This window comes from Rhinatrema bivittatum, chromosome 5 (genome assembly GCF_901001135.1).
Source record: "Rhinatrema bivittatum chromosome 5, aRhiBiv1.1, whole genome shotgun sequence".
In the NCBI taxonomy this organism is placed as follows: domain Eukaryota; kingdom Metazoa; phylum Chordata; class Amphibia; order Gymnophiona; family Rhinatrematidae; genus Rhinatrema; species Rhinatrema bivittatum.
The window spans coordinates 65258066-65285077 of record NC_042619.1 but is presented as its reverse complement, the minus strand read 5'-3'; the positions used below and the strand labels follow the sequence as shown (position 1 = coordinate 65285077).

The following is a 27012-nucleotide window of genomic DNA, read 5'->3' as shown; positions in this document are numbered from 1 at the left end:
CAATAGGATTTGAACCCTGGCTTCCTTTGTTTGTAGCACACTGCTCTAACTGCTCAGTTTTTGGGCCTCTTATTTTTTTGTTCTCAGTCTTCGGCATCTGCGCTAGGGGGTGCTGGAGAAATGTTTAATGGGGTAGGGCGGCCTTTGGCCACCCTATCCCCTGAGTCTAGAAATAGGACTCCTCCATTCCCTCTTGCCTGCCTCCCACCTCCAGGAACTACCTCCTGGCGGTGTGAAAGTTTGATGAATGGTGGGACTCTGTGTGTGTGAGATACACTCTCTCTTAGAGCTGATACAAGGATATTCTGTGCCCTAGACAAACCTTACAGCCTTTCCTTCCCCTTTCCCTCCCCTCCCCACATAATTAAAACTGATAAATTATTTTCCATTTTAAAATGTATTAACTTCCCCAACCTAAAAAGGCAGACTGCACATGGAAAATAGACATTCAAAGTACAATTTTCTGAAGTAAAAATATCACTTACAACAACATATATATTATATAGACATACACTGCAAAAAAACACTTTCAAAACAGATTAAAGCCAGGTTATTGTAAATCCCTACACAGAAACAACATGCTAGCAGAATACCTAACCTCAGTCACACAAGCAGAACACAGATAGACTCTCACCAAATACAGAATAAAGAGATCATAAAATATAAATTGAAACGTGCAGACAAAAACTGAACTGGAAATCACAAGAAGCCAAACTCTGTAAACAATGCAAACACAATCAAGAAATATAAAACATTAAACATAAAAATAAAAAGAATGTCAAATCTGCTGATAATTTCAGCCAATTAAAAACATGTATAAAAATGTTTAAAATATTATCAAACACTAATAAAATATTTCAAAACAGCAGATTCATCACATTCAATAATTAAAACTAACAAAGATAAAAAAAAAAATCTCCCACTCTCCATCCCTGGGAACTTTAGATTTCCAGTCCTCCTGAGATTGTTCTAGATTGGAGGAGGGTGCACAAACTTTAACCTCTCTCACACACACATATATATACAGATACTCTCATACATGCACACACATGTGCGCAGGTACTCTCTCTTATAGATACACATATACACACAAAAACCCTTTCATATATACACATACATACATACATACATACATACACACATACATACTCTCTCATATATACACACACATGCACACCCTCCCTTATACACACACACACACACACATATACATCCTCTCATATATACACACACAAACCCATCACCCTCTCATACACACACCCCCACCACCCTCTCACACGCCCCACCCCACCATCCTCTCATATACATACTTAAACATCCTCTCATATATACACATAAACACACACCTTCTCAAGTATACACATACATACACACACACACTTACATGGCATATGCTCCCTTTTATAAGCTCAGTCTCACACATACCTACTGTCACATGCTCAATCACACATAAACTCACACACACTTGCTTTCTCATTTATTTCCGCTTCTCTGGATGCACAAGATCAGCAGCAGAATCCTTCTCCTTTGGCCCATCAGACTTTTCCTTTATCTTTTAGCCTGGGGATCCTGCTGCTGCTGCTCCTGAGTATAGGGAGGTTAGACTGATGGCACGTCTTTCTGCTAGCAGGCCACGCTTCTCCTCCTGCTCCTGACTGCCAGGGGGAGGACGATGCCTCATTTTGTGACCTGTGCAGCTCGCTGCTCTTCCTGTTCCCGATGGGGGCAGGAGGAGGTTATTGATACTTCTAGCATCACCGCGAGCCACGCTGCTCCTCCTGTTCCTGACTGCCAGGGGGAGGACGATGCTTCATTTTGTGACCCATGCAGCGCACTGCTCTTCTTGTTCCCGATGGGGGCAGGAGGAGGTTATTGATACTTCTAGCGTCACCGCGAGTCACGCTGCTCCTCCTGTTCCTGACTTTCGGGGGAGGGGAGCTGATGCATCTTTTTGCTACTCTGTGGGCTGCACTTTCTCCTTTACCTGACTGACAGGGGGATGGGGGAGCCAGTGCTTCTTTTTGTGGCCTGAGCACCGCGTTGCTCATCCTGCTTCAATTGGACTAAGAAGGCAGATGACAATTTGTGCTGTCCCGCAGGCCTCACTGCTCACTGCTCCTCACAGCTGAGAAAACAAGTGCCTGTGCACACTGACTCTGAGCTAAGTAGCAGTGCTGTCCCGATTCAGCTTCCCCCATCCCACTTCCGCCTTTATGGATGGCCCTGTGGGCTAGGGGGACGTGAGGAGCCAGTGCATCAGTTCTTCCCTTGGGAGGCAGAGCTCTGGTCTGCAAGAGAAAGAGCTGTATTGAGAAGAGGGGAAGCGGCTTTTCAGCCACACTATGAGAACACAGTGGATGTCGGCCATACACTAGCTACAGAAACCCCGCCAGCAGGTCACTGCTTCACGCCATCAGCACTGCAGGTTTTCCTGATGACAGAATGAAGGGTAAGGCGGCTGTGGCAGGAAGGTTTCAGGGGTCAATTTTGTCGCCTCAAAATCATGCCGCCTAAAGCGGCCGCCTCACCCTGCCTCATTAGAGCACCGCCCCTGATAAAATACATGAAATAAAAATCAGACTGTTGTTTGGCAGTCCACAGGCTACTCCCATGGACCGCCACACTCTCCCCCTTGGCTGGGCCTATCCTGCTTGCTCCCGAGCTCCATGCTATGGTCTGCTGTACTCTGATGTGGCAAGATGCCGCTGACCCCTCATATGGCCCAGCATTGCCAACTCTGCATGTGACCCAGCACTGCCGACACCTCAAGTGGCCCAGTGCCGCCAACTCCTCACGTGCCCCAATGCTGCCAGTCCCAGCTGACGCATTTCTTCCTAGGTGTGCATGCACCTAATCTCCCTTGATTTAAAGGGCCAGTGTTGGGAAAGGCCCCGCGGCACCAGATGATGATGTCACCACTAAAGCCCTATAAAAGAGCTCATCTGCTCCCTTCTCATTGCCTCAGCAACAAGTCTCACTACTCTAGCAGTAGAGCATGTTGCCTCAGCATCTTATCTTCAGTCCTAGCCTTGTCTTCAGCATCTTGTCTTCAGTCAAGCCTTGTCTTCCATGTTCCTTGCTTGCCTGTGCTTCTCCTTGCCTACCTGCTTTGCCTATCTGTCCCTTTTGGATGGATACCTGGTTTGACCTCAGCTTGATCTTGGATTCCCCTGACTGCAGCCTGCTACTGACCACTGCCTGTTACCGGACATGCCAGACTGCCCTGACCTGACCAGCGCTTGGACCTTGGACATCTGATCTCTCTCTGCTTCGATCCAAGGATGACCACCTCCATCATCAGCAAAGTCCCCCACCTAAGACCTGCCAGCCCTGGCACTCAAAAGGCTCAACCCAAGAGGAATGAGGGCTGGTATAGGTGAAGCTCCATTAAGGTCTCTGCTTCGTCCGGGTCTGCCTGCCGACAGTGGGAACCTGCAGAGCTCTTCCCTGCAGATTGTGCCAATCCCACTCGGCCCAAGGGTCCACTAACACAACACAAACAATAACAATTTTGTTAAAAAAAAAAAAAAAATTAAAAATAATTCAGTAAAGCAAAACATCCAAATAAACCAAAAGGAAAACCAAAGAATATTTGGACATAAGCAACAATAAATATGGTTATAATAAATTAGTGGTAAGATGAGAACGAAAGGGCAACAAAACAATATATAACTAAATATAATTCCATCAAACTAAAAGTCCTCAACAACTGTCAACTTAGTATAGTGGTTCCAAGACAACAAGATATCAAAAACTATTAAGTAAATGACAGAAAGCATGACATAAAATATGGTAAAAGCCATCATACAGTAATACATGATATTGATCAGCTATCAACTATAAGAACATAAGAAGTTGTCATACTGGTTCAGACCGAGGGTCCATCATGCCCAGTACCTGTCAGTAGCTATGATATTGAAGTCACAAGGAGTGCCTAGAAATGTAAGATGGGAGTCCATTCTGGAGATAACTGAGACCCAAGCTATTCAAGCTTTTAAACACAATGCAATTTAAATTTGGCCCGACAGCTTATAGGCAGATAATGAAGTTCTTTTAAATGTTGTGCTATGTGCTCTCCATATTACAATTGAATAGGAGATGGGTGGCAGCCATTTGTATTAGCTGCTAATACCTTAAGATCTTACTTGGTAAACCAGCATTTAGGGCAATGCAATAATCTAAACAGGAGGCTATGAAAGCATGGGTCAGTCCTTATGAACTATGATTTAAATGCATTAAAGTGTGCGCTTAAACGTGGGCACTTACAAAATAACAGGGTCATTTATCAAATCACGTTACGGCCCTAATGCCCGCAATAACACCATAACTCCTGCAATAAATAACACATTGTGAGATGCAAATGCAAATTATAGAATTTTTCCCAAATGGGAGGAGTTTGGGCGGAGTAAATTGAAACGAGGGGTGCTTAGTGTTGCATGCAATAGCGTTACGCACGTTATCATGGGTTTTAATGCCGGAAATAACTACACCTTTTTTTCCTGGAGTTATGCTGTGCGTTATGCCCAAAATGGGATTTGCATTAAAAATTGCAAATCCTGTTTGGGCAGGAGAGGGGGAGGGGAGAGGGAGGGAGGGAGAGAGAAGAGGGAGAGGGAGAGCCTCTATGAAAGCACATCTATTATTCAACTTTTTATACCTCTGTAGGAGGGGCAACCAGTAACACAGGGTGAGGTTCTGGTGGTGGCCTAGGTTTTCGGGGGCACTTTTACATGCACAGTCAGAGGTACAAACATCACAGTACACATCAGTGAAGATTGGATGTGATTTGGAGGGATGAAAGGTACACAAAGATGAGATTTGTACATTGTACTCTCGATCTAGTTTGATATGAGAGCGTCCAAATTGTGAAAATATTGCAGGTGTGCTAAATTTAGCATGCATTGCAGTATCTCAAAAATTACCCTAACCACACCCCATTATATTTTGCATGTGTTTTTTTCACTGCACTAATAGGAAAGGATCTATTTAGCATGTTTGCAGCTCATTACTGCATTACCATAGATTTTGCATTAATGTTAATGCTAGCTAGTAAACTTTAACAGCTCTGTTAATGTGTGTTAAAGGCCTGTTAACACGCTTTAATACACTGGCCCCTAAGTGGATCGGGGAGAACATAATTGGCTGAAAACTACAGAAATCAGGACTGCCCAGAAGCAAACCTAGGAGCAGCCTCCATGCACTTCCTAATCTAATTTCAGATGCTACTGATATCAAGAGAATGATTTGGCATGTCTAAAGAAGGATAATGAGCTCTGGTGTGGGTCACAATTGTCAGGGGGAAAAGCAGGTCTTAAAGTCTGATTCCCAGCCCATTACTCTAACCACTAAGTGGTTAAATTCAGCGTTACACATGCACACTCCACAGCTTAATTTACGTTCAGCAGGCAAGGCCCTATTATTTATTTATTTGTTTGTTTAGTTAAGTGAGTTTATATACCGCGGCATGTTTAGAACATCACCTCGGCTCACAATGAAACATAATGTAGTAACAGGCTTTACATATAACATGAGAACATAATAACTGGAAACAGGTATAAGATAAATATAGTTGGGAAGGGGGAAGGAGGGTAAACCAAAATTAATAACTAAACCAGAAGGGCAACAGGAGCATGACTGTGGGTGATCACGGATTATTATCGATACCATCACCCAGATTGGCTCATTTGAACTCAGTTAGGGACCGAGCATTGTCATTGGCGGGCCCTAAGATATGGAATGCTTTACCAACAGAGATAAGACTGAAATCACAGCCGAATGCATTTAAGAAAAAATTAAAAACTTGGTTATTTGAGCAGGCCTTTTGTTAACTAAGAGTACCCCCTTATCCCTTACCCTTCTGTCCCCATTAGTGTTAGTCCTAACAGGTAATCTTATTGTAGGATTATTTTTGTGATATTTTAGGTATTTATTGATTATTTATGTACTAGTCCTAACAGGAAGTTTTAGGGTAGGAATATTATGCTTTTTAGGTTTTAATTGATTATTTTTGTATTAGTTTTAGAATGCTTTGATAATGTTTGTTTAAATATTTTATGCTGAATGTGTATGTTTACTATGTACACCGATATGATACTTTCCTTTGAATACCAGTATATAAAAGTGAACAAACAAATAAATAAATAATATTGATCTGCTTTAATAGATTTGAAAGTATTAATACACTTAGGATACTGTTAAATAATGTTGTAGTCCCTTAAGGGGGGATTATTTTGGGGCCTGTTAGTTCCTCCTTTACTCTTTTTCTTTTACTTCAATCAGAGTCATTGCTAGGATTCTAACACACTGAGCTTTCATTCACAACTATCCGGGGATAGTTTTTTGTCCTATTTTAATAGATCCATCTTCCTAGTCTGATCATTGAAGGAATGGGCCTGAGGCTGGGAGCCATGCATGAGTGTTCCTTCCAGCAGCCTGTATCATGAACCTTAAATTTGGTCACTAGATGTTATCCTTAATGACGCACCCCCCGGAGCAGAGAATGCTACCTCTGCAGCATCCCCAGCCCCAGATGACCTGGGGTCTGGAAGACTTGACTTGGGGATCAAATCAGGACCTTCTGCATAGCTATGAACAGTATTTGCCCCTCAGCCACCGGGCAATACCCTATAAGGGAATTTTTAGTATAAAATTAAGAATTCTTTATTCCTAGTAAAGCAAATAGTTTATAGTTAGTTCCTGTTGTGGAGACAAGTTAACAATACTTTGTAAGGCAGGTACAGGGGACAAGCACAGAGAGGATCTTTATTGGTGAGAAAATAAGGGTAAAGAAAGAGATCGAGTAAGGGTCAGGCTTGAATTTCTGCCCAGGCCTACTAGGCCGAGTTTCAAGACAGCAAAATTCTGGAGATGGCAAAGTTCCTGCCTATTGCCAACCTGAGACATCCAGTCCTGTCCTCCATTCCTTCCTCTATGTACCTCTAATCTGATTCGATTCCTAACCCTTCCCTTTGTCCAGTCCTCTGATTCCCAGCTCACCCACACTCTGACTTCCGAGCTCCAAATCTAGTAGTGCTATTAACACAAGGCATTGTGAGTAGGGACTAAGTAATCCTGCGGCCCCGTGCTGAAAGATCCCATCTTTTGCAGGGGTGGGACACTGTGGTCAATGTGACTGTGAGATCACAGGCTCAGTCATTCTCTATGCATCCTGCCTTGTGATAACAACACAGCCGGAGCCAGAAGGAGTGGTGGCAGGGCAAGAATCAGAGGCCTGGCTGGAGGGATGGAAATCAAATCAGATAGGAATATTAGGAGGGTGGGGATGAAAAACAGAGGTTTGCAGGAGACAGTCTATGGAGGCAAGGGATGAGGAAACAAGATGTCTGTAGGGGGGAGAGGCAGGCATGGCACTCACATTGATAGCATCTAAGGTGGCAAAAGACAAAATCTGTCACTGGTGAATTCTACAGTTTTGCAGCTGGTTATGAAAAATGAGAAAACTTCATGATCCTAATGAACTGCCGTCAGTTTTACTGTTTATATATTTCTAAAACAAACAACAATTAGGTGTTTGCAGCTTTAATTCAGAAATCAATTTACTGTTGCAATATTAGTAAAGTGTATATTACATATTTTCACTAAAGTCTGGAATCAGAACTTTGCAGTAATAGAAGTGTGTGTGTGTGTGTGAATAAGCAGTGTATGGTGGGAATTGGGAAGGGGAGGGGTATGTGGGTGAAGTGAGAGAGTCTGTATGTGGGGAGGTGTGGGTGAGGAATGTGTGAGGGGTGATAGTGTGTGTGTTGGTAGGAATGGATAAGTTGTGGTGTTATAGTTGTACGTGTGTGTGTGTGCACACGCGCGAGCGCACAGTGGAAAAGAGGAAGGAGTGTTATTTTAGGTCCTACATTCTCTCTTGCATACTCTTCGCTTCGCCCCCAATCTCTCCTTCTACCTCATCAATCCTCTTATCCTCTCTCCTCCACTCCCCATGCTCTCTCCCTTCTCCTCTGCCTTTTCCCTTCTCTATTCCCTCATGCTCTCACATGCTTTCTCCCTTCTTTCCCTATATGCCTGACTCCACTCCTCTTCCCTTCTTCTCCCACACTTTCTTCCTCCCCTCAAGTCTTACTTTCTCCTCTGCCTCTCTTCTCTCGCCTCCCTTCCTCCATGCTTGCATCCATACCTATCTTCCTGCTGCCACAGGTAGAGCAGATAGTGCAGCTGACAGGCAAGGGAGAGAAGTCGGAGCAGGTGATGATGGCTGCAGCAGTGTAAGGGCCACACTCAAAAGACTCCAGTTCTTCTGGTCATCAGCTCGTGTGGCCTTGGGATCCCTGTCAGCCATTTTTTTTTTCATTGCTGCAGCTCCTACTCCCCATCAGCCATTCCAAAACTGTACAAATAATGTAAGCTTGAAACCAAATGATTTGTTAAGTAGTCAGTTCCTAAATTCTGCCACCATACAGAGTATCTGAAATGAATGCTTCTTTACATTTAATTTTGTTCATTTTATGTTTTAAAAAAAAACTAGGAGATGGGTCTTGATGGGTCTGTAATGACAATAGCATACTAGAGAAATGGTTATGTGCTATTAAAATGATGACCTTCGCAACATATCGTGTTTGGCTGCCGTATCCTTTCTCCGTCAACCTTTAGGACCAATGAACTAAACTGCACTGCAAATCACAAATGTGTTTTTGCACAAAAAAGAGCAAATAATGTACAAAATGACATTTGCAAAAAATAGTGCACGCAAATTTTTTTTCATGCAAAATTTAGCTTTTGTGAACTGCAACACAAAATCTATGCAAAAATCCTAATGAGTTTCCTAATAAGCAAAGCAGCTTATTAGCTATGATTGCACAGATAACATTGTGCATAGAAAATTTTAGAAAAATCAGTGTTTTTGCAAATCTTGACTATACCTTGGGTAGGTGAAGTTTAGTTTTTTTGTTATAAAGTCTGTGATTTCAAGTGAACTGATTTACATATTATTTTTATGGGTCATTTTCACAAGAAAAATAACTCACAAAAATGGCCACAAAAATGGCCACAAAAAACTCCCACCCGGACGGACTCAGCCCCGATCGCGCAACCGCACCGGCTCAGGCTGATCAGAGAAACCTAAAAGCAAAATAAAAAAAAGAGAAACCGCGCCGAGGCCCGCCCACCACCCAGCGGCCACCAATCAGAGCCAGCCCCGCTGGGATTTAAACAGGGCTCTGCGGGCGCCATTCCTCCTCTTCGGCTCATCAAACCTCGCTGGATCCACGTTGATCGCTGCATCGGGGGTAGGCCTGCGCGATCGGCGCCAAGCCCCGTCGGGGGAAGGTCAGTGAATTAAACTCCCACCCGGACGGACTCAGCCCCGATCGCGCAACCGCACCGGCTCAGGCTGATCAGAGAAACCTAAAAGCAAAATAAAAAAAAGAGAAACCGCGCCGAGGCCCGCCCACCACCCAGCGGCCACCAATCAGAGCCAGCCCCGCTGGGATTTAAACAGCCCTCTGCTAGGCGTCGCGCGCCAAACGTCGCGCGACGAAGGAGCACGACAAAGGGGCATGCCCCTTTGTCTCGCCCCTTCGTCGCAGCCCCGAGGAAGCCCCGAGTCTACATCCTGGTCTTTTGTCCGATACTATAATTACATACCATCTTTGTTCTGCCCACCGTCCAGCTCATACAACATAACATCAGCACCAACAAATCAAAGCACAAACATCACTTAATAACAGCTTTAATCTTCATGCCCCAGCTACTTCCAAAAGATCTGACTAACTAAACCACTTACAGACAGTGGCACCCGAGACTCCAAGCCTCAGATCTGCACAATCCAAACCAATTGCACAACGATAGCTCGTGGACTTTACCAGACTTGCCAGCAGACTCCTCAGAGGAACCTTAAACATCTCATTACTCGTCCACCCAATAGCACCAGGTCTGCTTCCGCTTAACATTCGCCCATCACTCTCCGGACTGCACTCGCCCATCACTCTCTGGACTGCACTCGCCCATCACTCTCCGGACTGCACTCGCCCATCACTCTCCGGACTGCACTCGCCCATCACTCTCCGGACTGCACTCGCCCAACATACATCCTTCATACATACAGCACTCTTCTAACATTATCCATCTAGCACTCTTCAAACCACATTCGTCCAGCACTCTTCAGACAGCATTCACCTAGCACTCCTTTCTGACCATAACGATTCCTACAGTCTTCCACTTCAGCCTCTTACATCCCAACATGCACCCCCTCTCAATTCCCATCATCCTCAATTCCAAATGGAGAACACCAAAGCCCCCTTCCCCCCCACATCACAATCGTCAACAGAGGCTTAGGCCCATTTTGCTGACACCAGCCACTCAATTCCTTGGACTAACTCTATTCTCACTCACATTGATTAATGCGCAATCAATCGCTAAGAAAAGTCATATATTCAACGACTACCTATTCGATACAAAACCTGACATTTGTGCTATCACAGAAACCTGGTTAAAACCTTCCGACACAGCGCTAATCAATCAACTACCCATACAGGATTACGATGTTCTCTCTATTCCCAGACCCAAAAAAAGAGGAGGTGGACTTCTTCTCGCAGCCAAAAAAACACTGGGTCTGACTTTGCAGACTTCCAATAACATATCAAAGATTGAATTTGCCCTATTCAACTCAAAACATCTGACGATCGGCCTAATCTATGCTCCCCCCGGAATACTGGAAGCTGACCCATCCCCCATCATAGAACTTACAGCAAAACACCTAAATTCCAGAAAACCTACCATCCTCATGGGAGATTTTAATCTGCACGTAGATATTCAACCTCATTCTACCAACTGTAAAACTCTTCTCTCCTCTCTCAACAATATGGGTTTCAGACAAATAGTGACTGAACCAACACACAAAGCAGGCCATACACTGGACCTTATCTTCATAAATGAAGGTATCACAACCCACACCACTCCAACTTGCACTCCAATACCTTGGTCAGACCATAGAATTATATCATCAGTTTTAAAAATTAAAGATCTTCCACCACAATCCATACTACCAATAACTATATCATTTAGGAAACAGTGCTCTGGAGACCAACTCAGTGAACACTTGGCCAAGGAACTTGAGCACCTTGACCTATCCGACATAAACTCAGCAACTTCATCATGGACCAACATCACTAAAAAGGTTGCAGATCAAATTTGCCCCATGACAATTAAATCTATAAATCCAAATAAAGACAACAGGAGACCCTGGTTCACACAGGAGCTAAAAAATCTTAAACACGAACTGAGATGCAAGGAACAAAATTGGCGAAAAAACCCATCTTCAACCACCCTCCTCACCTACAAATCATGCCTTAACTCTTACAGAAACAACATCAACACAACAAAGAGACTATTCTTCTCCAAAAAAATCCACCACCTCATTTTTGATTCAAGAGCTCTTTTCTCCTATGTATCAACCCTCACAAAACCCCCGGCACCCATCATTCCAGACGATCAAGCACTCAATAAAGCAAACGAACTGGCAGACTTCTTCGACAACAAAATCACCTCACTCCTAGCCCCCCTCAAGGGACCATCTACACATCCAAAACACGTAATCAACCTCACCCCTCAATCTTCGAGTTCACCCGCTCAACAAACACCACTCTCAACCACTCAACAACCTCCACTCCCAACAGATCAACAACCATCGCACCCAAATGTCAATCAACACAACACTTCACTAACAGTGCTCAACACTTTTGAGCTCACATCCACTCTAGAAATAGAGAACATTCTCAAGAAGATAAAACCATCCTCCCATCCATCAGACCATATTCCATCCAACAAACTTAGTCTTATCACCAACACCATAGCCAAACCTTTAGCAGACATTATTAACTGCTCTTTCAACCAAGGACATGTCCCGAACCAACTCAAGTTAGCCATGCTCAAGCCGCTCCTCAAAAAACCCAACTTACCCACCTCAGACCCAGCTAACTTTAGACCCATAGCAAACCTCCCTTTGATTGCCAAAGTTATGGAGAAAGTTGTTAACAAACAACTTACAGAATATCTTGACGAAAACAATATCCTCACCTCAAACCAATTTGGCTTTCGTAAGACTATGAATACCGAATCATTATTAACATCATTATCAGACACTATCATTTTCAACCTAGAAAAGGGCCAACCTTGCCTCCTCGCTCTCCTGGATCTCTCATCAGCGTTTGATACTGTTAACCACTCATGCCTCTTGCAACGCCTAATAGACATCGGTATTACAGGAATAGCTTTTAACTGGTTCAAATCATTTTTGGAGAACAGATCATACAAGGTCAAGATAAATAACAAAGAGTCCCACACCATCGAATCCAAAAGGGGGGTACCACAAGGATCATCCCTCTCCCCGACCCTTTTCAATATTTATCTGCTCCCACTCTGTCAACTTCTTACTAACCTTAAGCTAAGACATTACCTATACGCGGATGATATTCAAATCCTCATCCCTATAGAAGATTCCCTACAAAAAGCCATATCATTCTGGAATAAATGTCTGTTAGCTATCAACAATCTACTCACCAGCATCAACTTGGTTCTAAACAAAAACAAAACTGAAATCCTCATCATTTCACCGGAAAACTATACCCTCTCCTCACTTTCTACCACTAACCAACATCCGGACACCGCAGGGCTCTCCACCTCGCAACAAGTTAGAGACCTGGGAGTCATCTTAGACAGCAAACTCTGCCTCAACAAATTCGTCAACAACACAACAAAAGAATGTTTCTTTAAACTTCAAACATTAAAGAAACTTAAACCTCTCCTCCTTTACAGAGACTTCCGCATGGTCTTACAAGCCATCATTCTCCCAAAGCTTGATTACTGTAACTCCCTCCTCCTAGGCCTTCCAGCATGTACCATCAAACCACTTCAGATGGTCCTGAATGCCTCTGCAAGAATTCTTTCAAATGCCAAAAAAAGAGATCATATCACCCCTATTCTCCACCATCTCCACTGGCTTCCGATTAAATACAGGATCCAGTTCAAATCTTTAATGATGATTCATAAGGCCTTACACAACATCGCACCTCTCAACCTAACATTTCAAATTCGATTACACACATCCGTGAAACCAACCAGAAGCGCCTATCAAAACAGACTAATCACACAACCGGCGAAATCCATTTTGAGGAAACGTGCATTATCCACAGCTGGCCCATCACTTTGGAACTCGCTCCCTCCAGACCTTCGTTTGGAAACATGCCACCCTACATTTAAAAAGAAACTTAAGACTTGGCTGTTCAAACAAGCTTTCCCCTAGAGCCAAGAACACGAAGAAAAGTATTTTCAAGCCCACAACGTTTTATTCAGATCTATTATTTTATTCAATCAGAAATTTACACATGCTGAATTCATACATACTACATACATATACTCATATTGACTTCACATTTTTCCATGTTATTCATTGATTTATTAACTGCTTGTTTATTAACGGTTAAATATCATACACTATTTGCTTCAATTAATTTATTCAATGTAAAAACTTTGCTTACTTAGATTTGTTCAATGTAAAAACTTCTTTTATTATGTTCTATGTTCTATGTAAACCGCTATATTTTTTAGCGATAGTTACTGTTCTTTGTAAACCGGGGTGATATGTATACTATACAGGAACCTCCGGTATATAAATCATTTAAATAAATAAATAAATAAATAAATAAGCAAAGCAGCTTATTAGCTATGATTGCACAGATAACATTGTGCATAGAAAATTTTAGAAAAATCAGTGTTTTTGCAAATCTTGACTATACCTTGGGTAGGTGAAGTTTAGTTTTTTTGTTATAAAGTCTGTGATTTCAAGTGAACTGATTTACATATTATTTTTATGGGTCATTTTCACAAGAAAAATAACTCACAAAAATGGCCCATTTCCACAAAACAAAATCCATGGGCTAGTACAATGGCCTCTTTGTTATATATGTATGGATCCTGTTTGGCCACTAGATGGTAGTAGAGTGTAATCTATGTGTTAATGCAAGCAATCTTTTAGCTTGAAGGGTTCAAATAAGGGGCAGAGGAATTCTGAAGGATGTCCTATCTTCAAAAATGGAGGAGCTTCTGGCTAAGAGGGTTCACTAAAAGGACAGAGGTGTGCCTAAAGTGTGAACTATCTCTTAAAATGGGAAATTTTCTGGCAAAGGAGGTTCAATAGGAGTTCAGTGGGTATGTGTGTACTTTACTTGAGTGAGAAGGAAGTTCGTCACCAAGGAGATGGAATACTGGGTGGTATAAAAAATGCTTCCCACAAGGTCCAAATGCTTGAAATATAGAAACATAGAAATGATGGCAGAAAAGGATCAAATGGTCCATCCAGTCTGCCCAGCAAGCTGATGGTAGTATCTGCTGCGTCATGCAGGCAGGGCCCGCGCATCCCAATAGGTGATCTATGCAGTTCACCTAGAGTGCCAGCCATTAGGAGGCAACAAAGAGCAGCCATATGGGGCTGCGAGCAGAGCCCATCCCACTCACGGCCAAGAGGAGTAGAGACTCGGCAGGCCATGAGTGGAGCACTTCTGTTTGTGTATGTGAGTGAGAGAGATTTTGTGTGTACGAAAGAGAGGGAGGGAGCCTGTGTAAGGGTGCGTGTATGAATGAGCAAGGAACCTAAGTGTGTGTAAGAGAGGGGGACCTGTCTGAGTGATTGAGGTCATGGTCGGAGCCAGGGCCTGGAACGGGCTGCGGGCAAAATGCAGAAGGTTCACCTAGGGTGCCTAATACACTTGCACTGGCTCTATGTGCAGGTTACCCCCATGCTTATCAGGTTCCCAGACCGTAAAAGTCAGGGACCTCATTGGTTACTGTTTGAATCCAATTCCCCATTATGCCTTGCTGTTGAAGCAGAGAGCAATGTTGGAGTTGCATCAAAGTATCAGACTTAATGGTTAAAGATAATAATTGCCGCATCAGCAAGTTACCCCCATACTTGTTTCCCTAGACCGAAAATGTCAGGGCCTTCGTTGGTTGCTGTTCAAATCCAATTTCCCCTTTCCCACTGACATTGAAGCAGAAAGCCATGATGGAGTTGCATCAAGAGTATGAAGGCTTATTGTTTTAGGGTAGTAACTGCTGCACCAGCAAGTTACCCTCTTGCATTCTTTTCTTCATTTCCTTCCTCTAGTATTTAGGGATCCACAGTGTTATCCCATGCCCCTTTGAATTCTTTCACTGTTTTCATTTTCACCACTTCCCTCTGGAAGGGCATTCCAGGCATCAACTACCTTCTCCGTGAAGAGATATTTCCTGACGTTGATTAGGAGTCGTCCTACCTGGAGTTTCATTTTGTGACCCCCTAGTTCTAATGATTTCTTTCCAACATAAAAGGTTGTTGAATGTGCATCATTAAAACTTTCAAGTATCTGAAAGTCTGTATCATATCTCCCCTGCACCTCCTCTCTTCCAGGGTATACAAATTCAGATCCTTCAGCCTCTTCCCATAGATCTTATCATAGAGACCCCACACCATTTTAGTCACTCTCCTCTGGACTGCCTCCAACCTGACTTTGTCCCTTTTGAGATATGGACTTCAGAACTGAACGTAGTTCTCCAAGTGCGGCCTCACCAAAGACCTGTAAAGGGCATTATCACCTCCTTTTTCTTACTGTTTATTCCTCTCCCTATGCAGCCCAATATTGTTCTGGCTTTAGCTATCGCCTTGTCACATTGCTTCGCCATATTCAGATCTCCAGACACTATTACCCCAGGATCCCTCTCTTGATCCGTGCACAACAATTTTTCATCCCCCATCACATACAGCTCTTTTGGATTACCGCACCTCAGATGCCTGACTTTGCACTTCTTGGCATTGAATCCCAGCTGCCATATCTTCAACCACTCTTCCAGCTTTCTTAAATCCCTTTTATTCTCTCTCCTCCTTCAGGCATATCGACTCTATTGCAGATATTAGTATCATCTGCAAATAGACAAATGTTACCTTCTATCTCTTCTGCAATGTCGCTTACAAAGCTATTGAACAGAACCCTGTGGCATTCCACTTAACACGGTTTTTTCTTCAGAGTAGGTTCCATTTACCATTACATTGTGTCTTCTATCAGGCAACCAGTTTGTAATCCATACCACCACCTTGGCACTCACTCCCAAGCTCCTCATTATATTCACAAGCCTCCTATGCAAGACCCTTATCAAAAGCTTTGCTGAAATCCAAATAGATCACATCGAGCACTCTTTCTCAATCCAATTCTCTAGTCACCCAACCAAAACTTCAATCATATTTGTCTCCTGGTGAATCCATGCTGCCTTGAGTCAAGCAACCCAGTAGACTGTAGATGGTTCACTATCCTTTCCTTCAGCAGAGTCTCCATTAATTTTCCCACCATTGAGGTGAGGCTAACCGGCCTGTAGCTTCTGGCCTCCGTTCTACTACAATGCTTGTGAAGCAGGATCACCACTGCTCTTCAATCTTGCAGCACCACTCCTGTTTCCAGGGATCTATTGAACAGGTCCTTCAGTGGACCACCAGCACATCTCTGAGCTCTCTCAGTATCCTGGGATGTACCTCATCCAGCCCCATGGTCTTGTCCACTTTCAGTTTGCCTAACTCCTTCCATACATTCTCTTCTATAAACTGAGTTTTGTCTACTCCATCCCCATCTACTGTCTTGTTAACCAGCAACGGTCCTTCTCTAGGGTCTTCTTTAGTAAATATCAAACTGAAGTATTTGTTTAATATTTCTGCTCTTTCTTGTTACTCTCTACACATTGCTCCTTCTCGCTTTTCAGTTTCACTATACCACTTATGACCTCCCTTCTTTCACTGATATATCTGAAAAATATTTTGTCTCCTCATTTTACCTCTTTGGCCATTCTTTCTTCTGCTTGACCTTTTGCTTTTCTTATTTCTTTCTTCGTCTTTCTTTATTTCTTTCTTCGTCTTTCTTTATTTCTTTCTTCGTCTTTCTTTGTCTTCCTCAGTTTTAACAGATATTCTTCCCCATGTTCCTTTTTTGGGATCCTTCATACTTCTTGAATGCTATTCTTTTTGCCTTTATTTTTTCAACCACCTCCTTAGAAAACCAGATCGGTTTCTTTTTCTTTTAACTCTTGTTTACTTTTCTAGCATATAATTTGTTGCCTTTGTAATAGTTCCTTTTAAATTGGGAATGTACCTCCAGGTACCTCCAGGTACATCCCCATTTTTGAAATTCAAAACTCGGGTCTTTTTGTGACTTCTCTGTGTCCTATTCACAAAATTGAACCATACTGCCTGATCACTAGTGCTCAGATGAGCCCCTACCCGAACATTAGAGACATTATCACCAGTAGTGAGCACCAGATCGAGTATTACACCCCCTCTCATCGGTTTCATTACCATTTGTTTGAGAATTGATTGACTGAAGAGTCGTGGGGAGTTTTGTGAGTCTTGGAGGCCAATGCAATAAAATGCACCCAGCCTACCACACAGGTTAACGAGTGATTGGACACACGTTTTGGATGTGCATCCATAACCCCCGATGCCATAAGGGGATCAGCACCTCCAAAATGCACATCCATACAAAGACGTAGCTAATAGCGCTTATCACATGTAAATGCCATGTAGATGAGGCTATTAGCTATTACCCCGCAATGCAAAAAATCCCCGTGCGCCCAAGGCATACTTTTTAACCTATCACATTTTATGCCTGCCCCAGAGCAGACTTAAAGTCTTGCTGCGCATCAAGGGGGCTGTGCACAGGTTAGGAAAATGGATCTCGTAAAATTGAACGTCCATTTTCCTAACCCGCTGACAGCCACCTCACCTGGGTGCCCACTGCCGAGGAGGCGCTAGGGACACACAATTTCCCCATGTGCCTCTTTTTTACCACGGCAGCCCATTTGCATATTGCATCGGGCAGCCCGGAGAGGTCAATCGGTGCGTGTTTGGAGAGCGGCCGCTCAATCATGAGTGCCCGTTTTCTGCGCGCCACTATTGCATCAGCCTGATGGAGGGGAAAAGGAAGACAAAGTTGGATTTCATAAAATGGAGGGAGGAACGCTCCTGCAAGGCCACCAAGAGTTTCACAGGGCGCAAAAAAACAGTCCACTCCAAAAGAAATGCTCCAAACAAAGGCAAAGTTTATGAAAAAAATGGCAAAGTCTCAGGAGATACAAAGCAAGGTCCAAATAGTACAAAAAAGTCAGAAAAAAATAGTTCACAGTTAATTTAATAATCCAAAAACACACTGGTGCAGGCATAATTCTTACGCTTCCTAAGTCTCAATAGTTCCAAGGCACACCAACATTCCAGCTTTTCACTTCTGAGCCTCAGAGGAAAAGTATAAAGGCCTTCTTGAAATTCCTCAAGGTACTCCCAAACAGCAGGATGATCCCAAGACAAAATCTTTCCACTTGCTTTCAGGGCTTGGAGGTCCCTGGGTCCACTTAACCTTTTGCAGAAGAGTTCTTCCTCTTCCGCAATCCACTGCTGGAACCCCAGGACATTAACACAGCTGCTTGCTGCCCGACCTGGCTCCCAGACAGGGGCGGTTCTTTAATGAGGCAGGGTGAGATGGCTGCTTCAGAAGGTAAAAATTTAAGGGGGCAAAAAAATACCTCTTTCTGAACACTGCTGTGGCATCTGCCTCACACTGACTGCCCCTACCACGGCTGAGGGACTCTACGGGCTGCTGCGGACCGGACAGGAGGGATACTGCTGTTGGCCGCCACTGCTGGAGGCCAGGCTGGCTGTGGCTGAAGACTGGCGGGGAGCTGCTGCAGGCTGCCGCTACTGGAGGCCAGGCTTGCAGTGGCTGAAGAGGGGGGCAGGGGATAGGGCAAGAGGGGGGCAGGGAGTGGGGCGACAGGGGGCACCCTCTCATCCCTCGCCTCAAGCGGCAGATTGCCTTGAGCCACCCTGCTCCCAGATATAACAACAAGACCTCTATCTTTTACTCCTCATATCAGACTCCTCCTCTAGTGCTTCATGGAAAGCCCTTTTATATATCAAATCACTTTGTCCATCCCGTTTGGGAGAAGAACCCACCTATCACTCACACTACAAGCTAACACTTCCTGAACTTCCCATCGCCAGAAGATTCCCCAAATTAAATATAGCGTACATTGTCCATAATAAGGCCTATGATTTTTCAGTTTTGAGGTAAACAATAAGATCTCAGAACTTGCTCAACTTTGGGTACCAAGATTCTATTCAAACTGTAATTTTTTCATAACCCAAGTCATCAGAGATTTGCATGGTATGTCCACCGAACATGCATTTAATCAGAAGACAACAAACCCCATTCTTTGTCGTTCTTGTCAATAAGTGTGTAAAACTGTATTCAATTTAAATGTATATGAAAACCAGTATTTTTTAAAAAGAATAAGAAGATCTGTCTGTTGATGTGCTTATTTTTTCCCAGAGTTGCAAAGTATACTTCCAGTTTGAGCCATACTGAAGTGGATAAAGCTGTGGAGATGGGTTTAAAAGCATGGAGTGATGCCACCCCATTGAATTTTGTCAGATTGGATAGAGGAGAGGCTGATATTGTGATATCTTTTGAAACTGGAGGTACACTGCTTAAACTGCATCATATAACCTACATCACGTTAGATGGCAATGTCTCTTCAGAGTAAGTCTTAATGACATGTTCTTTGATTCTCAGATCATGGAGATTCCTACCCATTCGATGGTCCACGGGGAACATTAGCTCATGCTTTTGCTCCAGGTGAAGGACTAGGAGGAGACACTCACTTCGACAATGCGGAAAAGTGGACTATGGGCGTGAATGGTACATAATCATTTATTAGAACAGAATATTTATTCAGATTCATGGCAATTTCAGTCAATACATTGTATCTTATAACGTTCTAGTGGTAAAAATAAAAGATGATGATTACAGGAACATGTCAACTTCTGGTAATGTTAAAATACAGTACCCAAGCATATGACTATTTGCACTAATTTCAGCCACAACAGTGGATTTGATGGATTTTGATTACTACATTCAAATCACATTTCTGTCTTTGTCAAGTGAAAGCTTTTATTTTCTCCTGTAGTTACTGTAATTTTTCTCAGGTCATTGCTTTCATTTTGTGGCCTATGCTATAAACTTTCATGTGCACGGTAAGGCCCTGTTATGCATGTTAAAAGTAATATGCTATGCAGGAAGGCCTTACTATGCACATTAAAGGGATCTGAAAAGTTGCTAGAGTGAGCATGCTAACATTTGCATGACCATGCATGCAAATGAATGAATATCATATTCAAATGAGAGATTTCTGAACTCTTTGAAAATGTATGCTCATGGTCCACATTAATTTGCAAGTTCTCAGTTAATATTTGCTGTTTAATACCTACTTTGAGCTGGTATTAACTTAATGAAAGCCTGTTAATACCAAGTACAAGCTAAATAGCATGAGCCCTCAAAACTGAGCATGCTCAGTTCTCTTTTCCTTTTGGTTCTTCCTGCTAGCTTCTAAGGGGTGTACAACTAAGCCTGTACATGGGAGTTGCTTATCATTGCAGAAGGAAGAAGTAGAAAAGCTAATAAACTTCAAGTGAGGAGGCCAAAAGAGATCAAAGAGTTCCAGGAAAGCAAAAAACTGACATGACTGTGTATTTAGAATCCTATATCTTATTTATCAGTAAGGATCTTTAAAGAGCAGTGTCAGACGGCATGGTTAGGAAGAGAAAGGAACAATGCTTGGCTCACAAACCACATACATCCATAGATGCTTGAAGAGGTAGCTGGCTTATCCATGGAGGGAGGGGGGGGGGGGAATGGGTGGAGAGCTGGAGGATAAATCCTATCTTAGCCCTTATGCTGCTAGCATTTAAATACCTGCCCATCAGGCTTTTTTTTTATTGGAGGCTGAACCACATTTCCTGGCTAATCACAAAAGCAGTGGGCGTTCCATGCAGGCGGACTCCCGCAGAGACATGTGACTAGCCAGTGGGTCCTCCTCAGTCCTTCCCTCTTCCAAACATACAGAAGAGACTTCATAGGGCATCAGAATGACAGAGAAGACATGCAGGAGAGGGAGAGAATGAAAGATAGAGAGAGAAAGAGAGAGACAACTAAGCGATATCTCCACCATCCAGATTCTATTTCTACAGCACTGGGTGTGCCACCTACTCTTGAAAGCACTGCGACTGGTGCATCACTCAAAGGGAATGAATCACCATTGTCACCTGCTGCACCAACCATAGTGAAAGGGGTGAGAATGTCCTCGAAGACTGGCTTCTCTGTGGCAGGACTGGGATTCTCATCTTGAATACTTGAATATTGCATTGACAAGTTGAGTGGGTAGAGAGGAAGATTCATTGGTGCTATGTGCTGCAGCTGTGGAGACTCTATATCCCCTTGGTCAAGTACTAAGAGAGGTTGCTGTAAATCCAGCTGTTATAGCTGTGGATATGCTGTGGAATATGTTGGCCATACAACAGGGATCTGTAACTAAATGTATGGATGAAATATTTTCCCTGCTTGTCAATTGCCAGACGTCAGAATTGTGCAAGCAGGACAAAGTAGTTGTGCACCATATATTGAAGATCTTGGAGATCCAAGCAAGACATTTGAACTTCAGGATTCTTAATTTCCCCAAGATTATTCTTTCTACACTTACTTAAAAAATTACTTTGAAGACGTCCTCAAGATTCTTGCTGAGGCTGGTTCCTCTCCCAAATAGTTAAAGCTTATTACTTTCCTTCCAGATTATAGAGAGATTACAGGATACACTCTTTGAGGGAGAGCAGATCGAGTGAATTCCTTAGATTTTGACAAGGCCCTATAAACAACTTCTAGTGAGGAGACTAGTAGGGCAAATCTGTTGGTCATATTCACTTTTGAACAAGATCACAACTGGATCTAGTGATGTTTCTTTGGAAACAGATGTTAATTTCTATAGGGCTAGAATATAGATTTATCCCAATTTTTCAAGAGCTATGCAAGAAAGAAAGAAAAAATGAATAGTTTTGTGTCAGAAGGCACTATCTTTTGGTGCATTATTGTTTTTAAATTTTATTTGCAAATGCCTTATTAAATTTAATAGTAACACATACATTCTATGAACCTAGTCAGTTATGACTTTTCTTAACTCTATTAGTCCCTCAATTTTAGGGACTAGTCCTGAGCTATAATATGATGATATTAAATATTTTAAATGCTAGAGTATTATGAACTATAACTGCTGAGCAGTTATTTTGAAGCATTGATTTTTCATATAAATTTTTATTTTAGTATAGGATTTGATTTAACCTGGTTAGATTTGACCAGGTGGTAGATGATTGATCTCCAGATGTCCTTTATGATCCAGTCTAAAGCCTATTGCACAAGATTGTAGATTTAAATTTGAGCACAAATGTATAGTTGATACCACTCTTGTAAGGATACGTTGAAGTTCTCAATAATTTTGGTCTCCTTCTTTGATATGTGATAGTTGATTTTTGTGAAGGATTCCTTGCTCATTGTTTCTCTGGTTAGAAATATTCAAAACGCAGCATTTATCCAGATAACTTTTGAGTTATATGGATAAATGTCTTTGAATATCAACCTGAGAGTGCAGAAGTAAAAGAAGGTAGCAAGCAATAAGGATGGAGGTGATAAATGGAAGAAATGAAAGAAATGAAAGAGGCAGCTTGTATGTTTGCTCAAGCATATGGAATCTGGAAGGCCAAAAATGGGAAAACACAGGCCAGTGGTTAGAGTGGAGGTTCAACTGCAACAGGCTTGGTTAAATCCTAATAGTAATGATAGGGTTGTACTGGGCTTCTATTGTTAAACTATAACTTCCTTGGGATAACGTGCATGGAGCGGCAGTTGCAAACCTAACAGCAGGCTTCCAAGAAGGCTTCCAAGAAGGCTGGGATAATCTACAAGGAGAGACCATAGTTAAAACCAAAACACCAATGAGGAGGGAGAGACCAGCAGGCCGATGCAATATTGGCAAGCGTTAAACGGGCACTCATGATTGAGAAGAAATGGATGAGGGTCTAAATATTGAATTAAGTATGGAACTGTATGAATGAAAGAGGAAGACAACAAAGCCTGAAGTAACCATGCTTGGGTCAGATATGGAAAGAAGTAGATGAAACTGGATTGAGAGACTAAATAAATCTGGTGACACAGTAGACCATGGGAAAACTGGACTGCTATTAGCAGACCAGAACTCCCCAAAAACCAACTGGATTGGTGATAGCAGGTTAGTGGTTGGGTACTGTACAGCCAGTTCAAGAGGACATAGGCATCTGGATGTTTGGATTGTGCTCCAACTAGCTTTAGTGGCTGATTTAAGTCTTTTGTGATTTAAGGATGCGTTATTTTTAGTTATGTGTAATATCTTTTTAACTGTATTGTTTATTTTTTCAACGTTATTTATTGTTTTATAATGTGATGTAATCTGCCTTGATTGGATCCTTACTCTGTGAAGGCAAAATAGAATTTCCTAAACTGAATTGATTGGAATGTTTCAGGGTTTAGGGGTGAGATGGCGAGGGCTGATGGGTTTTGCATTGGGTGTTTAGACTTCTATACCCAGCTGCATGGAATAGTAGAAAACAACAATAGTTGACTTGGTTAAGAAACAGTGTCCTACAATCAGTCCAGCTTCTGGGGCTGGTTCCATGGCAATGTGGACTAGAATAATTAGGCAGTTGGCTTAGGCCAGTTGGCCTTTTTCTGCTCTCCTTTATTATGTTACTATTTAAACCACAGATTTGATTCGCAGGTATGAAGCTATTGCAGGTTTTCTTTGTCAAGCTGTAGCTAGAAGCAGCATTTCATTACTAATGAGGCAGATATCTTGGCTTAGATCTGGATAGCTTAGAGGAGTAGAGAAGCAATGCATGCTATAATTGCCACTAGGGAAACCAGGATCCTAGTGACTTATAAGTTGGGCATTGGATTTATGAATAACTGGTGAGAAAAGGTCATGAGGAAAAACTTCTTAGGAATCTTTTAATAGCATATAACTCATTATATCATTCTGAAGCTAACAGTGTGAGATAGGCAAACATTGAACAAAGAGGGTAAAAACGAACCACTCTCACAGTGATCAGAGAAACTGAGTTGCCTAACCAGTTTGCCATGAATTAAACTCAACATTCTGTTTAACTTATAATAGTAAATAAATCATTGCTACAAATATCAAGTGTGCTTTGGTTAATGATTGGATTACAGTATTCTTGCAATCAGGTTGTAATTGTCCATTGCTCACAGCCGTTTAGAAGCTTTCTCTATGAGTGAAACTGAACTTCGCACTAATAGCTCATTAGGACAGTCTATATTGTACAAATAGATAGAAGCAAATCACTGCTATAAAACAAATTCTTCTGCATAGTAAACACTACTCCAAATGGAGTTTCATTTTCATAGTACTAAGCACACTTGCACAGATGTAAATATATTGTGTGATTTTGCTGTCAGGTCTTTTTGTAGGATTATTACAGTGATCAAGTGAGTTGAGCTACTAAAGATCTAATAGTCAACCCATGGTCAGACATGAGAGAAATTTCACCAACTAGAACTAGAGTTTCTTGATCATATAAATATATATAAATAAAGAGAGAGAGAGAGAGAGAGAGTCTAAAGGATCTCTACTAAAAGGGGGATAGGAGTAGTAATATTGTTGGGTTTTTGCTCCCCCATGTAGGAGACTAAATTAGTGGTGTCCTTAGAGTACATAAACCCATGCCTCATTTTAGGGTGTGGACTTTTGAGTTATTCCTTGCAGGGGCAGCATGCACCTATGCTGTTCCTTTTTTGAAACTGATTTTCTCTAGGGATGAGTCCTCTGTTTACTAAAGTGGAAAGGGTGCCTTTGTCTAACCTTAAGATATCTCCTTGGGAACCTTGTACTTTTTGGAGAAGAAAGTTATCCAACCTTCCTTTCGCTGTTTTTGGTTTCCTTTTTCAAAGCTTTTTCTTTTTACAACCTGCCTGAGTACCCTAGGGTCCAGGGGCTCAGTGTGGTTCAGGGAAGAGGAGTGAAGTCTCTCTCGCAGAGAGTATGGATGGACTATTGGAAGTCCTGTGGACAAATGGATCTGGGTTCATTCCTGGGGAGGAGAAGGAGAGGAAGATCTGTTGCATCCATCCAGTGTTTATTACACTTAAATCATTGAGATGTTGAGGAGAGGAACATGGAGGTACCTTCAAGTACCAACAGGGAAGTAAGAAGAATGACTGAACTGAACTAAGTTATGAAAATTGGGACTGTACTTAAGTGCATTTAAATTGGGTTATCATCCTATTCACCAAATTCTGGGAAGAAGCTCCAAACTACTGCTCCTTGCTATTTTGGGCAAGTCACTTTACCCTTAAATGGACAAGGTCGGGAATAAAAGAATCAGTTGACTTCAGAAACATCATACATTGATTGAAAGCTTATAGTCACAGATTTAGTAAGAGAATTAAAGCTGTAAATGATCTATAAAGAATAAGAACTTATAACTGAACATTTCTGTTGACTTTCTATCTTTAATCAGTAAAAATGAAATTAGAAACTATATATTGCTTCTGGTGTGATTATTACTGCTGTTACCCCATGTGATGATTAGTGTTGAATACAAGAGACTTTAATACTGGATCTGAATATTGAACCACACTCAGGGCTTAGGAAATAATCTCCCCTTCCCCCCAACAGGTAATTCTGGACTTTCAGAATGTATGTAGAGCAGAACAATATTATGAGGGCGTATGCCACAGAAGATTTTCTGTGGTACTGCAGGAATTGCAATCTATATAATTTGTACTATAAAACTGACACTTTTCGTGAAGTTCAGCTTTGCCCGGTATAGGTCCCTGGTGAGACCTCATTCTGAAGACTGCACCTTCAAAAGCAAATAAACTGGTTGGAGTCGGTCCAGAGGGTGGCTACTAAAATGATAGTGGTCTTCATTCCAAAGCATATGGGATTAGACTTAAAAGATCTAAACATGCATACGCTAGACGAAAGGTGAGATAAGGGAGATAGGATAGAGACATTTAAATACCTTATAAGGTTTCCATGCACAGGGCGCTAGTCTCTTTCAGTGGAAAGGACGCTTTAGAACAAGGGGTCATGGAATGAGGATGGAATGGGAATAGGCTTAGGAGTAGTCTTAGGAAATATATTTTTACAGAGAGGGTGGTGATGCATGGAACGGTCTCTCAGTGGAATTGGTGGAGGCAAAAACAATATCTGAATTAAATAAAGCATGGGATAAATAAAGGGGATCTCTGAGGGAGTGATGGGAATTGTAAGGGCTATATAAGTTGGACAGAAGAGCAGACTAGATGGGACATTTGGTCTTTTTCTGCCATCATGTTTCTATGCTTCTACCAACTAAACCTTTGTTTGAAGTGTGATCTTTGTGGTCCTGCCATGGGACACTAGCCCAGGGGTTCCACACTATAACATTAGAATCAACTGGTCTTTCATTCCACCTCTTTTTCTCCCTACAACAATGCTACCACTGCAGTCATTGCTTAGCTTTCCCTCCTCTTCCTCTTCTCAGTACCTCTACAAACAGCTTCACCTGTACCGGATGGTACCAGATCTGATTTAATAATAATGATTACCTGTGTACCAAGGTAGAAATGCAAGGTCTGTTCCTGGAACCATTTCTATAGACCATGACATAATGTTTTGAGAATAAAGTAAACATATTTATCTGAGAAAGATCAAGAGTGAAGTAATGAAAATATAATGTTTAAAATGTATATATTTGCCTTCTAGGGTTTAACCTATTTACTGTTGCTGCTCATGAGTTCGGACATGCACTTGGCCTTGCACATTCTACTGATCCAACTGCTTTGATGTACCCAACCTACAGATACCAGCATCCCTATGGGTTCCATCTTCCAAAGGATGATGTAAAAGGCATCCAGACTTTGTATGGTATATGGAATATACTATTTAAGATTTGTATTGACTACAATAAATTTAGATTACCAGGATGGGTCTGATCAACAGTGAGCTAGAAATTAAAAACAATCTATCCACCTAACTATGAAGTTATGTAGATCAAAGTTGCCAGTATCACTAAAAGCCTGATATTCAATGACTCAACAAGAAGCAAAGTTAACCAAA

General features: G+C 42.2%; 1 protein-coding gene across 1 annotated transcript in view; it reads left to right on the top strand.

The window, feature by feature from the left end:
* Nucleotides 1-27012, top strand: part of LOC115092350 (matrix metalloproteinase-20-like) — a 95474-nt gene that overhangs the window by 27409 nt on the left and 41053 nt on the right. Inside the window, exons 4-6 of the mRNA XM_029603151.1 lie at nucleotides 19362-19510; nucleotides 19605-19730; nucleotides 26659-26820. Coding sequence (XP_029459011.1) covers nucleotides 19362-19510; nucleotides 19605-19730; nucleotides 26659-26820 — 437 coding nt within the window. The remainder of the gene's footprint in view (nucleotides 1-19361; nucleotides 19511-19604; nucleotides 19731-26658; nucleotides 26821-27012) is intronic.